At 27.9% G+C, this 18677-nt stretch overlaps 2 protein-coding genes across 4 annotated transcripts; both read left to right on the top strand.

Annotated features, from left to right (window-relative positions):
• Window positions 1-178: 178 nt before the first annotated feature.
• Window positions 179-5632, top strand: LOC127276782 (odorant receptor 67c-like). 3 transcript variants are annotated; one of them, XM_051297428.1, is made up of 5 exons: window positions 179-1385; window positions 4299-4673; window positions 4800-5004; window positions 5082-5237; window positions 5561-5632. In XM_051297428.1, exons 1-5 carry the CDS (start codon window positions 1006-1008, stop codon window positions 5609-5611), a joined length of 1167 nt encoding a protein of 388 aa, XP_051153385.1. In that variant the 5' UTR covers window positions 179-1005; the 3' UTR covers window positions 5612-5632. The 3 variants fall into 3 exon arrangements, with proteins under 3 accessions (XP_051153385.1, XP_051153386.1, XP_051153387.1); XM_051297429.1 differs by lacking the exon at window positions 179-1385 and adding an exon at window positions 3915-4256 and having other exon boundaries at window positions 4340-4673; window positions 5561-5616; XM_051297430.1 differs by lacking the exon at window positions 179-1385 and having other exon boundaries at window positions 3915-4673; window positions 5561-5616.
• Window positions 5633-9739: 4107 nt separating this feature from the next.
• LOC127276781 (odorant receptor Or1-like) lies at window positions 9740-12216 on the top strand. The gene is made up of 5 exons (XM_051297427.1): window positions 9740-10663; window positions 10786-11160; window positions 11312-11516; window positions 11864-12019; window positions 12129-12216. Exons 1-5 carry the CDS (start codon window positions 10284-10286, stop codon window positions 12177-12179), a joined length of 1167 nt encoding a protein of 388 aa, XP_051153384.1. The 5' UTR covers window positions 9740-10283; the 3' UTR covers window positions 12180-12216.
• Window positions 12217-18677: the final 6461 nt, after the last annotated feature.

Genomic DNA, 18677 nt, shown 5'->3' with positions numbered 1-18677 from the left:
TTTGTTAAATATTAATTAGATTAAATGGAAATTATTTTTAATAAATGTTTTGTTAAATAAGAATTTTGTTAATTCTGTTACTTTCCATTAATAATGAAAATATTGTTAAGTAAATATTCGTGGATAAATATAAATTCGATAAAAGAACTCTTCTGATAAATGAAAATTATTTTTTATGAAAATTTTTTTAGACATAAATTAAATCAGAATTTATATTAAACAGAAATTATTTGATATGAAAATTAGGCTCATTATAAAATTCTGCTAAATAAAAATACATTAATTTTTAATTCGACACCATGAAAATTCCGACAGATCTCATGTTAAAAATATTTATGAGTCCCTTTGTAAATGAGTTTTATTAGAACGAAGTGAACTCGGTGAAGGATGTTAAAAGAATGATTGACTTTACACTATGCTGGATGCAAAAATCAATCAATATATTTCTCTGTTCAAATCTTTAAAAACAATTACCGCTTTTCGCAGTTAAACGCAAGTTTTATTTTAAATGCATAAGCTACACAGATATTATCCTTTGTCTGCAATTATGTTTCATTATAGTCCATAAGTCGAAACGCACTAATATTAAAAATTCCCTTTATAGAAGTCTTTTCGCACGAAGAGGAGCTATAGAGTCAGTAGAATGCACGATGTTAATAACAAAAGACATAGTATAATTCAATCGAACAATTTTTCCTTTCTTTTTGAATTCTAATCCAACTTACAGCTTATAAGTCATATTAACAAATTTTACATTAGAAAAATGTGGAATGAAAAATCATTTTTTCTTATTTCCTTCTAATTGTGACAATATAGAAATGTGAAATTAAGTAATCGAGAAATATCAATTTTAATTCTAATTGATACTATACCTTAAGCATTTGTTAAATTTCATACTAAAATTTTTAAAATCTTTAGTTCAAATTTTAGACAACATTAATAAACATTAAAGTTGTTTAATTAATAGTGGAAAAAAATTTTAAGTAAAAATTTTGTTCAAATAAAATGCAAGATTCAAGAAATACTAAAATTGCCGAGTACACTTTTAACATAATGTCTTATATTGGACTTTGGCGACCGATGTCTTTAAAATCATTATGGGCAATTCGAATTTATAATTTTTGCACTATTATTGTGTTATTAAATCAATTTTATTTTTCGATAACTTTTTTAATCAATCTTTATCAGAATAAAAACAAATCAGAAATTTTTACAGATAGTATATTTTGTTTTTCAAATACGTTTCTGGTAGCATTTAAAATAGCATATTTCAATTATCGTAAAAAAGATGTGAAATTTTTAATGAAATTATTTTTACAAAAACAAAACCTTCCTTGTAATATTGAAGAAGCTGTAATTTATAAAAAGTTTGAAGATAAAGAACGGTTAGCATAGTTAATTACACGTGATTGAAAAAATTGTTATTGATAATAATGCATATGATGGATTTCAAGTCAAAAGTCCAGGCAAAATAAAAATTTTATCCAATCTATCGTCAATTTTTTTGATAAGGTTGTCCTATATGTTGGTAATTTATCAGCTAAGTATTTTTGAATTTTATGAAAAATTAACAGTAAGGAAGGGGGTAAAAGTTTTGAGTTTTTTGATGACGCGCTATACTTTGTTAATTTACTATACTTCCTAGAAGCACGTAATATAACCTCAATATCAAGGTAATATTACATGTAAGATTCGTAATATAACGTTGTAATATTACAGTAATCTTACAGTGATCTTAAAATGTCCGCCTCAAGGTAATATTACCGGTAATGTTACTGTAATATTACGCGCTAATATTACAGTAATATTGCAGTAATATTATACCGTAATATTAAGGTAATATTACAAGAGAATATTACAGTAATATTATGGGAACATTTCTTTACGAAAAAAATCTACCCATCCAGGGAATCGAACCCCGAACTCAAAGCACAAGAGTCCAGAGTTTTACCAACAAGCTAAATTGACTTATAATATATTTACGTTTTTTATGCTTTATGAATAACTCAAATCAGTCTGTAATATTACCGTTAATATTACAGTAATATTCCCGGTAATATTACCTTGAGGCGGACATTTTAAGATCACTGTAAGATTACTGTAATATTACAGCGTTATATTACGAATCTCACGTGTAATATTACCTTGATATTGAGGATATATTACGTGCTTCTTGGGCTTCAACGAAAAAATAAAAAAATAATTTCTAGGCATGATTCCTTTAGATTTTTTCATAATCTTTCAATTGGCGTAATCACTTCAAAAAAAAAATTTTTTTTGACCAAAATTTTTGAAAGTTAAAACTAAATTTTGATTTTTTTTCATCTTCGAGCTCGTTTTCCTTATTTTATTTTTATTGGAAAGTTGAGATTTTTTCCTACAAAATACTTAACTTTCAAATAACCGACGTATCGTTTCATTTCGTAACTAACTTCATGTTGACACATAACCTAAAAGTGACGTGTTGACAGTAAAAGAAAGAATTGCTAGCTTTTAATTTTGTTTTTTAATAAAGAAATAAAATAGTTATCAATGAAAGTGAGGAGTACTTATGTGGCAAAATTTCATGTCTCGTTTTTGACGCAAGGTTATAGACACTAGTGTATATTATTAAATAGCGAATTTTAGTCCATTTCTACTGTTTCATCTGCAACAATTTCTTTATTCATAGGCTGAAAATGAATTTCTTCATCTCTGGATTGAGAAAAAATTCCTTCATTTTCAGATTGAACTTTAACTTTTACAGAATACTTTGTAAATTCAAACTGACACGTTTTACAAATTTTCGAGCCTTTATTTATAATAACTCTGGAAATTTATCTATCAAACTCTCAGAAACAGGACACAAACCCGTTCTTTTGATAATATGATTTTTCTTTTTAAATGGATTAATGCACTTACTTCTATCCACACAGTTTCGATTTCATTAGAGTTCATATAATTAAATAAAAAGAAAAAAAAACAAAAAATATATACTATAAAAAATACTTACCTTTAAAAACACTGCCCTGCAAATTTCAAATTTTTTTCTGCGAATAACATGGGACATAGTGTTTCCGAACGGATTTTTTGTGCTGAACACGAATCCGGGGTCGAAAACTTCCCATCACGTCACGTTTTCGAGAAAATAAGGGTTGAAACTCCTAAAAACAGGGTTTTTGGCCATTTTTGAAAAATTATACAGCGAAAACCTGACGTGGTACAAATTTTGCTGATATCAGAAATTAAAGGTTGCCCTTTCAAACGAGCCCTATTCGAAATTGATCGCACTCACCCTTTTTTGTCTAGGGGTGCACGAACAAAATGTAAACATAACATAAGAATTCAAAATGGATAACAATTCAATAAATCACGATAGTTATGGGGTTTTCGGGGTCGCTGATTACGAATCTGAAGTCAGATTTTAAAAATTCAAAATGGCGGATCCAATATGGCGGATGTCAAAATAAAAATTTGATCCAATTCACTTGAAAATGGTCACTCGGGGGTTTTTGGGGTCGCTGATAACGAATCTGAAGTCAGATTTCAAAAATTCAAAATGATTTATTGAATTGTTATTCATTTTGAATTTTTGTCTTATGTTTACATTTTTTTCGTGCACCCCTAGACAAAAACACACCCCCTGCTCTAAGGGTGAGTGCGATCAATTTCGAATAGGGCTCGTTTGAAAGGGCATGAACCAACCTTTAATTTCTGATATCAACAAAGTTTGTACCACGTCAGGTTTTCGCTGTATAATTTTTCAAAAATGGCCAAAAACCTTGTTTTTAGGAGTTTCAACCTTTATTTTCTCGAAAACGTGACGGGAAGTTTTCGACCCCGAATTCGTGTTCAGCACAAAAAATCCGTTCGGAAACACTATGTCCCATGTTATTCGCAAAATCGATGCAGGGCAGTGAAATCAATTCAAAAAAAATTGCAAATAAACTACTCGATTTATTTCACATATATATTATAAATATAGTCTTAAGGCAAACGCACAATAGATCGCGAAAGTCGTTCGTGAACGAGATGCATGAGATAGAAAAGGATACAAATATATCTCTGTCCTTTTCTAACTCATGTTTCACGTTCGCGAACGTCTTTCTCTAAGCTATTCTGCTTAGGCCTTTATTTGTGCAAAAGAATTGCGCAACAGTGTCGCTGAACACAAAAGTGTTTGCTACCAACGCGACACGGAACAGTGGAATTTTTATTTTGCCTGGACTTTTGACGTGAAATCCATCATAATTAAAAAATCTTAAAATTAATTATAAGTAATAAGTATTTGTTCTTATCTTATAAGTCTAATTTTTCAGATTCATTGAACGTATTTTCGTGATTTCTTCTTTATTTACAGCTACGTTATATGTATTTTTGCCATTATTAAGTAAAAAAACAATTTCATTACCATTGAACAGATGGAATCCTTATTCTATTAACTCAAAAACAATATTTTGGATGACCTATATGAATGATATTTTAACTGGTTATTTTTTTGCTTTAACATACGCATCGTTGGAATCGATTTTAACCATTTTTCTGCAACAAATTGGCACACATCTTGATATTTTTATTGATCGTTTATTGAAATTGCAAAATATTAAACAAAACAATGTTGAAAAAATAGATATTTATGAACAAGAAAGTAACATAATAAAAGATTGTATAAACCATCATCTTCGTATTTTTTCGTAAGTTTATAATAAATATTAAGTAATCATAAATATTATTTCATATTAAAAAATTGTTATTGGCATATTGTTTTTTAAAAAATTACTTCATTTTTGATGTAAGACTTTTCATGTTTCAACTTGCAGAATGGAAAACACATTAAATGACATATTTAGTCTTTTGATTCTCTGCCAGTTCTTTGTTTCTATATTAAATATATGTACTCTTTGTTTTCATTTAACAAAAGCCAAAATAAGTAGTGGATATTTTTGGTTGTTAATAATGCTAATGACTTGTTTTACATCACAAATATTTATCTATTGCTTTCTGGGTGAAGAACTGACACGAAAGGTAAAATGTATAATGATTTTAAAATTCAAACACATCTGTATGCTATAAATAAAATAAAATTATTGCTCTCATTACAGAGTATATCCATTTCTGATGAAATATATAACATGGATTGGACTTCATTAACAAAACAAACGAAAGAAAAATTAATGTTGATAATGATGAGATCAAACCGCCCCATACAATTTACTGGCGCTTCAATAATTACATTATCTTTAGAAACATTTTTGAAAGTAATTTAATCATTTTTAAATAAAAGATGAATTATTTACTTTTATTAATAGCATGTAATTGTTAGGTACTTAATGTTAATTTTATCGGGAACTTTACTCCTAAAGTATTGAATGAATGAATTTTTTTTTTTGGAGAAGTCTATAAAATTCAATTAATTAAAACTTAATATTTTAAGAATAAATTTACCGAAAAAATTAACATCGTGGATCTAACAACCACATGCTGTTGAGGACAAAACAAGTCCAACAAATTGTGAATAAAATAAAAATTATTATTTAAAATTTAAAATGGTTAACAGGTTTAAAATCTTTTGTATTTTCAGGTAGTAAAAGCATCTTACTCTTCTTTTAACTTATTAAGGCAAACCAATTGATTTTTTATCAATATATATATATAACAATTAATTTTTAATAATTAAAATAAAAATAAATGCTTATGCAAAAATAAAAAATATTTTTCATTATGATACTTTTCAATTTAATCTACTTATTGATCTCAGGTGGAAATAATTTACTATCAGCTGGGGCGACAGTGCCAAAAATGTTACTCTCTAAATTTTAATCAGTGAGATTTTATTCATGAAATATAGTGGGAATTTAGTACTTGAATCACTTTAGTAACATTTTCACTGAAATTTAGTCAAATTATTACTGATTTAAACAGTCAAATCTTCATTATCAGTAATCGGTAAAACGGATTTCAATCATTAAAGAACTTTACTAATTTTCAGTGAAATATGAATTAATTTTACTGCACGCAAAGTACCGAAATTCGCGTAGATTACAGGAAAAATATAGAAAAAACCTGATTGGAATTGATTATAATATCGTTGACAAGGAAAAATAAAAAATTTTGTAAAAAAGTGTTTAATCCCCTTAGCGCACACACTATTTGACCAAGACAGTTTATATTATTGGTATACATGCGTATTTTTACGTGTAGATTACAGAAAAAATATAGCGAGCGCGATTAGAGTTGATAATTATATTGTTTTCAAGGAAAACTGATATTATTAGAAAAAATCATGGATGTTTCCAGTAAAAAAAGAAGAAACTTTTATCTAAAGGGATTTAAATTTATACATTTTTACGTGTAAATATATGAAAAATTTAACAAACATGATAGGAAGTTGTTTTAATTGAGTTTTTTTTTTGAAAAATAAAATTCTTTTAAAAAGTGAACGCTGTGAGTGGCGCTCGTGCTAGCAATATCTCAAGCACTTGACTATCACATACCCAAGCAGCACGGTATATTCCCTGAATATCCGATGAATACCACAGTGGAATATTCTCATGGTCTTCTAAGAAAATCAAAATGTCCGCATCATGGAAATATTCCATAGTGACATTCAGGGTATATTCCAGTGACATTAAGGGGATATTCAAGTGATATTGACGAAATATTCCACGGTTACATTGAATTTTTTTTAAAAATGTGTTTTTAATCTTCCTGCTTATTCAAATAACAATTTATAACATATTTCTATTATTTCAACACTTAAAAAAATCCAATATAACCGTGGAATATTCCCTCAATATCACTGGAATATTCCTTTAATATCACCCTCAATGTCACTGGAATATACCCTGAATGTCACTGTGGAATAATCCCATGATGCGGACATTTTGATTTTTCTGGAAGATCATGGGAATATTCCACGGTGGTATTCAAGGGATATTCAGGGGATATACCGTGCTGCTTGGGTATGCAATTGACACAAATACACTGAAATGCATGCACAAAATTACGCATATGCGTTGCAAATGTGTGTCATACTTGACGTGCGACATATGTGTACGTTGCAAGGTATATGCCTAGCATATTGCTGACATTTTGCTATCTGGGAGTGCAATAAAACGAAATTTAATAATTAAAATGTTTAATTTTTGTCAAAAAGTTTAAAAATTTAAATAATTAATTTAAATTAATATAATTCATTTATAATTAATATAATTTAAATAAATAAAGTCTTGTTATTTTTTCTAAGACGCGAACAGCAAAAAATTTTTCTTTTTTTAAATATGGTGAAGAAAGAATTGAAGTGGTAGACAGTTATGTTTATTTAGGCGTGCCATTCTCTGGGTCTTGTTCATTTGCACCGGCTGCAAAGAAATTCAAGTATGGGCACTGGATTTTCTGGACCTTCTTGAGAAGACACAACTTTCTTTTCTAAAGCAATTACTATTCCTTCCTAAAAATACCCCGAGTTATGCACTGAGACTTGAGACTGGCTCTTTACACCTCTCTTTTGTAGTTTTAAAGAATGTTTTATCATGGTTGACTAGAATATCGCGGATGGATACGTCGCGTTTTCCTAGACTTTGCCTAGAAAGATTAATATCATTAGCACGAAAAGACCAAAGTGCAAAACTGAATTGGTTCAATCAAATACGAATATTTTTTATACTGTCTGATTTAACTGACAAATGGGATAATTTTTCTCTATCTTCAGTGGCTATGGTCGGTGGGATTATTCTCAGAAATTACGAAGCTTATCTCTCTAAATCTGAATTAGTCAAAATTTTACTAATTGAATTAGTAACACTATATTTTACTAATGAATTAGTTGTTTCATCACTTTCTACTAAAAAAAATAATCACTTTTCATTACTGAATTAATTAGTAGTGCTTTTTCTACTAAAAAAAATAGTCACTTTTAATGACTAAATGAATTGTAGAGATTTTCTTCTAATTTGTTAGTCATGATATGTGCATACATCAAAATAAGCAAAAATAGCTTAATTGAAAATTTTTTAATTTATTATACAACATTATTCTGTTTCAACCAAAGAAAAATCAGTTTAACAAATGCACAAGTAATTATTTTCTATTAAGTAATTATGAAAAAAATATTTATTTTTCTTTATGTCCAGTCATAACAGTTAGGTTTTGTAGGTTATGTTTACCAAAATTGACATATAATTAATTTAGTAATATAATATTAATAATGATGATATTGATATTTTGATCAAATTGAATGTGTTCAAACTCAGTTCTTCAAATGTTTGTATAGATGGCCAAAAAACACTCCAAACTATTGTTGTTATGTTAATGTTAATTAATTTAATTAACAAATCTAAATCAATATTGGCACATTTATAAGACTCTAATTACAAATTTATATAATAATTAAATTTGTATAGAAAACAAATCGACTTTACCTTATTTATTAGCGATTTGACAACGAGTTTATGACAATTTGTTTATAAGAGACATTTTGTAACTAATTTTCATAGCCTCCTTTGGTTGAGCGCGTCAAGGCGCAGCTCCCAAGGTAGAAGGCAAGGTAATGGGTTCAAATCCTAGTGACATCTCCCATACCAGTAATTATCGCAGAATAATTTCGAAAATGAAATAAATAATTTTTTTTTATTGATTCACGTTATTTAAACTATATAAAAACAAAATATAATCGTTTTCTATTTTTTAAGCAATAATTTTTGTCAATTTTCAAAATAAATACGTCTACATTACCTACTTTATCTACCTATGTATACCTATCTAGAAACTGAAACTACTAATTCATTTAGTGGTAGATTAGTTACAGATTGAATTAGTAACTTTTGACTAATTCACAGTAAACGAATCCGCCCTATTTGAATTAGTCAAAAATGACTGTGAATTAGTTAAAAATGACTAATTCAGATTTAGAGAGTACTTGAGGAAGTCGAATAATAACCGACGACTCTCCTCTAACAGCCTTTTAATTTTTCCTCATCTTTTCTTACAAACTGGAACACAGCCGTATCTTTTTCTAAGTCTGAAACTATTTTACAAAAGAATTTTAGCACAACTTCGTCTTTCTAGTAAATATGTTACAAGAATTGTAGTTAATCGCTCTAAATATGATTTTGATATGGAAAATAATTGTATTTTTTGTAATGAGGGAAACATGTTCATGAAAGATTGTTCCCTAGAAACCCTAATTGTGATGCAACGGACCATTGGCTAAACATCATATCCTCAAATAATATAGTAGAAATTAAAAAATTTATTAATATGTTTATCACTATTTTGAATGCGAGAGATTTTAGGATTTGCTGAACATCGTATAGATATTTTTATATTCTCTTTGTTTTTTTTTCTTTTGTAATTTATTTTGTATAAAGCGACAATTATGTATTTTACTCAAGTTTGTAACTCCTCTTGTCTTCACCAGGCAAGCGTAAATAAAAAAAATAATAAATAAAGTCTGAAAATAAAACGATCATGTTACAATACTAAATGTGTTATCAAACAATACGTATATTTTTCTTACCAAATAAAGATAACAAATTTAGCGCTTGAATTATGTTAATGTGGATTGTTTAAATTCATCTACATTCCCTACATATAATTTGATGTACATAAGGCTGAGCATTAATTAGAAATTTTAAGTATCTACATATTTATCTTCGTTTTACTAATATTGTAAATCAAATCAGAACACGAAGTGAACTTGATGGAAGACGTTAAACGAATGATTGACTTTACACTATGCTGGATGCAAAAATCAATCAATATATTTCTCTGTACAAATCTTTAAAAACAATTACCACTTTTCACAGTTGAATGCAAGTTTCATTTTAAATGCATAAGCTACACAGATATTATTCTTTGTCTGCAATTATGTTTCATTATCGTCTATAAGTCGAGAAATATTAAAAATTCCCTTTATAAAAGTCTTTTCGCACGAAGAGTATATACAGCTCCATTTATAGATAGTATAAAGCACGACGTTAAGAAGGAAAGACAGAACAAAATCTATATCAAACTATTCTTCCTTATTTTTTAGTACTAATTCAACTTAGAGTTTATTATGCATCTTTTTAATCGAGCAATTTACAAACAATTTGAATTCTAATTTGATACCTTACCTTATTGCATCTAGTATTAGCATTTGTTGCAACAAGTCATAGTTTAATTTTTTTTTAATTTGACTGATTAACAGTTTAATGATTGATTGACTGATTTGACAGTTTAACTTTTATGCAATATTAATAAATTTTAAAGGAGTTTAATTAACAGTGGAGGAAAATTTTAATAAAAAATTTTGTTTAAATAAAATGCAAGATTTAGGAAATATTAAAATTGCCGAGTTTACTTTTAAGACAATGTCTTATATTGGACTTTGGCGACCGATGTCTTTAAAATCATTATGGGCAATTCGAATTTATAATTTTTGCACTATTTTTGTGTTATTATATAATTTTTATTTTTCTTTAACTTTTTTAATCCACCTTTATCAGAATAAAAACAAGGCAGAAATTTTTACAGAAAATTTATTTTGCTTTACAAATACGTTCCTTTTAGTATTTAAAATAATATATTTGAACTATCGTAAACAAGACGTGAAATTTTTAATGAAATTATTTCGACAAAAACAAAATCTTCCTCGTAATATTGAAGAGAATGCAATTTATGAAAGGTTTCAAGATAAAAAAAGGTTAGTACTTAATTGCTCATGAACGAAAAAATACTAGTTAAATATTAATTTACAAGTTTTTTTTAAGTATAATTACAAGAAATGATTATTTGTTTTTATATTATATAAGCCTAATTTTTCAGATTCATTGAACGTATTTCCGTGACTTCTAGTTTATTTGCAGTAACAATATATTTATTTTTACCCTTAATTAATAGAAAAACAATTTCTTTACCATTGAATAGATGGATTCCTTATTCTATTAATTCTAAAACAATATTTTGGATGACCTACATAAATGATATCATAATTGGTTATGTTATCACTTTATCATACGCATCATTGGATTCGCTGTTTACAATTTTTATGCAACAAATTGGCACTCACATTGAGATTCTGATTAATCGTTTATTGAAATTGCAGAATATTAGACAAAATAGTATTAAAAAAACAGATATTTATCAACAAGAGTATAACCTTGTAAAAGATTGTGTAAATCATCATCTTCTTATATTTTCGTAAGTTGAAAATGTAATTTAATTGATAATAAATTTAACTGAATAAAAATGATGATTGGATATGCCTTAAAATTAATAAATTGTTGTTGACAAATTATTGAAAAATTACTTGAGTTTCTATTTGTTGGGTTTTTAATGTTTTAATTTACAGAATGGAAAACAAATTCAGTGAAATTTTTAGTCTCCCGATATTTTTTCAGTTCTTCGTTTCTATATTAAATATTTGTACCACTTGCTTTTGTCTAACCAAAGCTAAAGCAAATAGTGGATACTTTTGGTTGATAATAATAATAATGACTTGTTTTACATCTCAAATATTTATCTATTGCTTTATGGGTGAAGAATTGACCAGAAAGGTAAAATTTAAATTAAAATTATTATGCATCTGTTGACGGCTCCTTGTCTCATAATGCTACCAGTTCTTTGCGCAGCAATGTAAAAAAAATTTGTTCTTGATTTAAAGAAATCATTTTTTTGACTTGTTTCTTTGATTAAAAGAACAAATTTTTTGTATTTAAAAAAAATTTATTTTAAATCAATGAAATTTTCTTTGAATAAAAAATTCCTTTTTTGTTTTAAAGAAAAATTTATTTTGAATAAAACAAAACAATAGTCAAATAAAATGTTTTTTTTAAATTAACAAAAAAAAACATTTTTCTGGATGTATGTTTTAAATAAAACAAAATTATTGCTCTCATTGCAGAGTATATCCATTTCTGATGAAATATATAAAACAGATTGGACTACATTGACAATAAAAACAAAAGAAAAATTAATTTTGATGATGATGAGGACAAACCGACCAATACAATTTACAGGCGCTTCAATAGTTACATTATCCATAGAAACATTTTTAAAAGTACCTAATATTTATTGTCTATAAATTAAAAATAAGTGAGATATTATTATTCGTCGTTTTTTAAAAGAAAAAAAAACCCACTAGAATTTTACAATTTTTCTTTTTTCAGGTTGTAAAAACATCTTACACGCTTTTTAACTTACTAAGGCAAACCAGTTAAACAATATTAGATTTTAAATAATTAAAGTATAAATAAATTCTTTATCACAGATGAAAAGTGTTTATTTATTATGAGACTTCTCAATTTAATCCGCTTGATATGGCAAATAGTTTTCAAAATTTTAATGACAAAAATCGCGTACTCGACGATCGTCCAATATTATCTGATAATATTATAAAGAATTTCAATAAAAAAATTATGAATTAACAATAAATGAAGATAAACAAATATTTACGGGTTTACTCGGAGTTCAGATTACTTAATTTATTGTACTGACCAGATTTCCCTCTGATATCAGTTATCCTTTGAATTGTTCAATTCTGTGAGATTATTTTTATTTAATATAAATTAAAGATTTTACAATTTTTTATTTTTATTCTATTTAAGATTATATAACATATACAGTACAAAACACTTCAGAATAATTTTGAATAATCGCACACGCGTGAGGGATCGAACGCAGGACCCTTGATATACGAGCCGTGTACTTTGACCACAGAACCATATTACAGATCTTTTACCTATAATACTTCTTCTTGAATATTAAAAATTTAATACCTTTTGTTTGTAAGAACAAAATAACTCTTTACATTTGTCCAGAAATGTATGATTACATTGAAGTACAAAGGGTATATCTTAAGTCGAAGGTTATGGAACACTGGTTTGAAAATCTAAATGATAATAATTAAATCAGTTGCAATTTGTGTATCGACCTGTAAACACATTGTCAGCGGAAGTAAAAATTTTGTAATTTTAAAAGAAAAATTTGTCTGTGCTAATTATATATATTTCCATTATCGTCTCGAGAGACGAAGAATGAATTATCAGATCCTATCTGAATACAAAGAACAGATATCGCAGAATGGAAAGTTAGCCATTATCAAGGGTACAAAAATTATTGTTGACAATGAAACTTTGTATGTCGAAGAAGTTAAAAAATTAATGGAAGACTTCACGGAAAAAACAAAATAACTATTTTAGCACCAAACTGCTTTATCCTTTATTAGTATACAATTTCGTTTACCTATTAAAGTATGAAATAATGCTTTTTTAGTTTAAAGTAAGTCCATACTAAATAAGTATAATGGTTATACTCTTATAGTAATAGTGACGTACTTTAAAAGCATAAAATTGATGCCCGCGAAGTACGACATATAGTCTACCTAAAATAGCAAGAGCTTCTTCCTTTTTGGTGGATAAATTCTTGCAACCTGCGTTTTGGCCACGCCTCCCTCCCTTTCCAACCATCGATATATCGATATAGGCCAAAACGCAGGTTGCAAGAATTTATCCACCAAAAAGGAAGAAACTCTTGCTATTTTAGGTAGACTATATGTCGTACTTCGCGGGCATCAATTTTATGCTTTTAAAGTACGTCACTATTACTATAAGAGTATAACCATTATACTTATTTAGTATGGACTTACTTTAAACTAAAAAAGCATTATTTCATACTTTAATAGGTAAACGAAATCGCATACTAATAAAGGATAAAGCAGTTTGGTGCTAAAATAGTTAGTTTGTTTTTTTCGTGAATTGGATTACTCAGAAATGAAGGAAGCTGGATACTCTTTGGAGAGTGAAGAATCAACGACCTCCACAGCTAGGGGTACCAAAAGAAGAAGACCTCAGGGTTTCAAAAATAAAACTAAGAAAAAGCAGAAAACATCGAAAGCCAAGACAAACATCCCCTCTACAATCTTGCCCCCCTACAATTTTGAAGTAGGTAATCAACAGCCCAGCAGTGAAAACAGCCGAACGAGGAAGAGCAAGCGGTGGATTACTCATCGTGTTAAACTCGAGTAAATATAAATGTAATGTAATTAAAACTACCGAACAATATATTTTTGTCGAGGTTAGCTCTAATAAGAATAAAATAAAATTTATTCTCTCGGTTGTCTATCTGAAACCTCACTCGGAAATTAGTCTCTTTTGCTCAGAATTTAATAAAATAATGATATTAATCAACAATAAATACTCGAATTTACCACTGTTTATTGGTGGAGATTATAATGTTCGTATTGGTGATTTAAATCAGCTGGAAGATAAAATGATTCCAGAAAATGTTAATATAACGTCTTGTAGAGCTAATTTCGATAAAATAATAAATAAAAGAGGAAGAGAGTTGGAGGTCCGTTAACCTGGCTTGTCCACATTGTCCGATCTGGATAAAACCTATTTGAAAATTAAGGGCTAATTTAAGGCTAATTTAATGCCCTAATGCCGAATTTAATGCTCGGCATTTTCTTTAAAAAACTTGTGGACAAACTAGCTTAACATTAAGGTGGCTTGTCCACACAATGAAGGAGCACTCGTAGGAAGGCCTACTATAGGTCAAAATTTAGGGCTTTTTTAAGGATCTTGAATGCTCTATTGAAGAATTTAATGCCGGCATTATTTCACGAATTATTTGCAAAAATTCAATTTTTACGTTACAACAGTTTGTCCAAAAACGAAGGATTACTCGTAGGAAGGTCTACTATAGGTCAAAATTTAGGGCTTTTTTAAGGCTCCGCAATGCTCTATTGCCGAATTTAATGCCGGCATTATTTCGCGAATTATTTGCAAAAATTCAATTTTTACTTGATATCAGTTTGTCCATATCATGAAGGAACACTCGTAGAAAGGTCTAGTATGGATCAAAATTTAGGGCTTTTTTAAGGCTCTTGAATGCTCTATTGTCGAATTTAATGCCGGCATTATTTCGCGAAATAATTGAAAAATTCAATTTTTACTTGATATTAGTTTGTCCACACAATGAAGGAGCACTCATAGGAAGATCTGCTATAGGTCAAAATTTAGGGCTTTTTTAAGGCTCCGCAATGCACTATTGCCAAATTTAGTGCCGGCATAATTTCGCGAAATAATTGCAAAAATTCAAATTTATCGCTATATTAGTTTGTCCACACATTGAAGGAATACTCTTAGGAAGGTCTTCTAGGTGTTAAAATTTAGGGCTTATTTAAAACTCTTAAATGCTTTTATGCCAAATTTAACACTATCTTAGCAAGTCTAAACGATTTTTTTTTAAAATAAGCACTTAAGAATTACTTGCTTATTTATTGCTCGTAAATAGCACTGTATTGGCTGTTTAAAAATGATCTACCAATCCTAAAAACTACCCCCGACTAGTTCAAAAATTTATTTTTGAATTTTTTTATAGAAATTAACGATTTTTTTATAAACAAATTATTTTTTTTAACTTTAGACCCGTTGTTTTACTTTTTTTATATTTACATACATGGAAATACTACTAAAATACTTTGTAAAATGTTTTACTGATAACCTGATTACCCTTTTTGGATGACTACTCGAAATTTTTTTTTGCAAAATATTCTTACTATTTTCAGGTATGTAAAAATAAAAAAAAGTAAAAGTAATAGCTTTCATAGTTTAAAAAAATTAATTTGTTGATTAAAAATCGTTATTTTCGATATAAAAATGTAAAAGAAATTTTTGAACTACTGAGGCGAAGTTTTTGAAGTTGGTGGATCGTTTTTGAAAATGCAATTTAGTGCTATAATAATGAGCCTTAAATTAGCCCTATATTCCAAAGTACTTGTTTTTTGTAAAAACTGAGTTTGAAGTACTCAGGGGTAGTTTTTGAAATTAGTGGATCATTTTAGTGCTATTTAAGAACCCTAAATTAGCCCTAAATTTCTAATTACTTGATTTTGAAAAAATTGATTTTGATTTTCTCAGGAGTGGTTTTTGAAGTTGGTGGATCATTTTTGAATATCCAATTCGGTGCTCGTAAAGAGCCATAAATTATCCCTAAATTCCTAAGTACTTTTTCATGAAAAAATTGAGTTTGAAATACTCATGTATAGTTTTTAAAATTAGTGGATCACTTTTGAACATTTATTTAGTTCTATTTAAGAGCCTTATATCAACCTTAATTTCTAAGTACTTGTTTTTTGAAAAAATTGAGTTAGAACTACCCAGGGGTAGTTTTTGAAGTTAGTGGATCATTTTCGAACATTTAATTTAGTTCTATTTAAGAGCCTTAAATTAGCCCTAAATTCATAAGTACTTGTTTTTGAAAATATTAAGTTTGAATTATTTGAGGGTAGGTTTTGTGTTTGGTTTTCTATCAGTTACGTGGTTGGGGTGCTTGGGAGTGCATTTTTAAAAAGTCAATTTAGTGCTATTGAAGAACACTAATTTAGCACCTATGTCCTATTATATATGATTATTGTTAGGTTAAATCAAGTTTTAATAATTGGAGATTTTTTTTTTGAACTTAGGGGTGGTTTTTGAAAAATTTAAATAGTCTTAGTTGAGAACCCTACTCTCTAAATCTGAATTAGTAGTTTTCTACTAATGAAAGAGTGCGTATTCGTTTACCAATTGAATTAGTAACAGTTTTTACTAATTTTTAGTAAAAAAACTACTAATTCATAGCGTAAATCGGCTTACTAATTTGAAATAGTAAAAAATACGACTTACCCCTATTGAAAAAAAACACGTATAATTGTACGTATAATAATACGTATAATTATACGCATAATTATACGTATAATTATACGCATAATTATACGTATTATTATACGTATAATTATATGTATTATTATACGTATAATTATACGTATAATAAGACATACGAATTTGAAACAAGAATTATACGTATAATTATACGTATAATAATACGTATAATTATACGTATAATAATACGTATAATTAATTATACGTATAATAATACGTATAATAATACGTATAATTATACGTATTATTATACGTATAATTATAATTCTATTAAAAATAGAATAATAGAATAGAATAGATTAATTAGTAGCAAAATTGCGCTGAAAATTTTTAGAAATTTTAAAATGCAAATTAAATTTCACGAAAAAAAATATCGTCGAATGTCAATTCAAGCAGTCACCCATCCAAGTACTAACCGCGTCCAACGTTGCTTAACTTCCGTGATCTGATGAGAACTTGTTCCTTCGCCTTGGTGTTTCCGCTGTCTTGTCTTGATTAATAACTTTGTCGTATAAGTATTGTATCGCACCTAACCTCACTTTTAGTGATACTTATACGACAAAGTTATTAATCAAGACAAGACAGCGGAAACACCAAGGCGAAGGAACAAGTTCTCATCAGATCACGGAAGTTAAGCAACGTTGGACGCGGTTAGTACTTGGATGGGTGACTGCTTGAATTGACATTCGACGATATTTTTTTTCGTGAAATTTAATTTGCATTTTAAAATTTCTAAAAATTTTCAGCGCAATTTTGCTACTAATTAATCTATTCTATTCTATTATTCTATTTTTAATAGAATTATAATTATACGTATAATAATACGTATAATTATACGTATTATTATACGTATAATTAATTATACGTATTATTATACGTATAATTATACGTATTATTATACGTATAATTATACGTATAATTCTTGTTTCAAATTCGTATGTCTTATTATACGTATAATTGTACGTATAATAATACGTATAATTATACGTATAATAATACGTATAATTATACGTATAATTATACGTACAATTATACGTATAATTATACGTATTATTATACGTATAATTATACGTGTTTTTTTTCAATAGGGACTCCATAAATTAGTAGTTTTCTACTAGCAATTAGTAGTTTTTTTTACTACAAATTAGTCATAACTGTTACTAATTCAATTAGTAAACGAATACGCACTCTTTCATTAGTAGAAAACTACTAATTCAGATCCAGCTTGACATCAAGCTAGCAGTACGAAGGGTTACTTTAAATAGGTAAAGGGCCCTCAATTTTTGCATGTGGTACTAAATTAGCCCTAATTGAGCCCTAAATGTGAGCATATATAAAAACTTTTTTTCGTGGAAGTGGTACTTCTAGGATTAACGACCTTTTTGGCTAGACTTTTCAGACGAGCGACGCTATTTAGGGTCTGACTAGTGGCTGAGTAACAGCAGAAATAGGCAAGCTTATCAAGTAAAAGTTGAATTTTTGCAATTGTTTCGTGAAATAATGCTGGCATTAAATTCGACACACAGAAAAAACCTGAATTCAAATTGAGTATAGATTCTATACTCAATTTGATTCGCAACAAAAATGAAACTGGTTGTTTCATTTCGAGTTCTAAGGTAAAAGTATCAAAATGAAACAGGCAAGTTTCATTTTGAGAAAAAGAAAAATGGAAAAATATTGTGAAATAACGAATAATTTTGCACAAAAACATGAAATATAATAATTACAAAGAAGTAAATAACACGCTAGACTTAATATATTTGATTAAAAATTGCTTGTAATCGCGTAATAAAATAATAAAGGAAATATGTTTTTAGGTTAGAAAAATGAAAACATGTGTTTTGACAACAGGAACGGTATTGCCAACTTAAATAATAGCGGTAAATTTAAAAACTTATGAAATGAATTATTATCTACGTAAATAATAATAAATAATTTTTATTTAAAAACTTCTAAATATTCGTACTGGTCAAAATAATCTTTCTGGTGTTGTTGAAATATTAGAAACAATAA

This window comes from Leptopilina boulardi, unplaced genomic scaffold, assembly GCF_019393585.1.
Source record: "Leptopilina boulardi isolate dan_hultmark-lab unplaced genomic scaffold, ZJU_Lbou_2.1 LbouV2_154, whole genome shotgun sequence".
Lineage (NCBI taxonomy): Eukaryota > Metazoa > Arthropoda > Insecta > Hymenoptera > Figitidae > Leptopilina > Leptopilina boulardi.
Note: the sequence above shows the minus strand (reverse complement) of the source record. Positions and strands in the feature narration are given on the sequence as shown.

What these genes read in the sequence shown, in the direction of transcription:
- LOC127276782 (XM_051297428.1), top strand. Translation starts at nt 1,006, where the DNA reads ATGCAAGATTCAAGAAATACTAAAATTGCCGAGTACACTTTTAACATA. An exon ending in AAGTTTGAAGATAAAGAACG is followed by an intron (nt 1,386 to 4,298) that starts GTTAGCATAGTT and finishes CTAATTTTTCAG; the next exon opens with ATTCATTGAACGTATTTTCG. An exon ending in CTTTAGAAACATTTTTGAAA is followed by an intron (nt 5,238 to 5,560) that starts GTAATTTAATCA and finishes TTGTATTTTCAG; the next exon opens with GTAGTAAAAGCATCTTACTC.
- LOC127276781 (XM_051297427.1), top strand. Translation starts at nt 10,284, where the DNA reads ATGCAAGATTTAGGAAATATTAAAATTGCCGAGTTTACTTTTAAGACA. An exon ending in AGGTTTCAAGATAAAAAAAG is followed by an intron (nt 10,664 to 10,785) that starts GTTAGTACTTAA and finishes CTAATTTTTCAG; the next exon opens with ATTCATTGAACGTATTTCCG. An exon ending in CATCATCTTCTTATATTTTC is followed by an intron (nt 11,161 to 11,311) that starts GTAAGTTGAAAA and finishes TTTAATTTACAG; the next exon opens with AATGGAAAACAAATTCAGTG.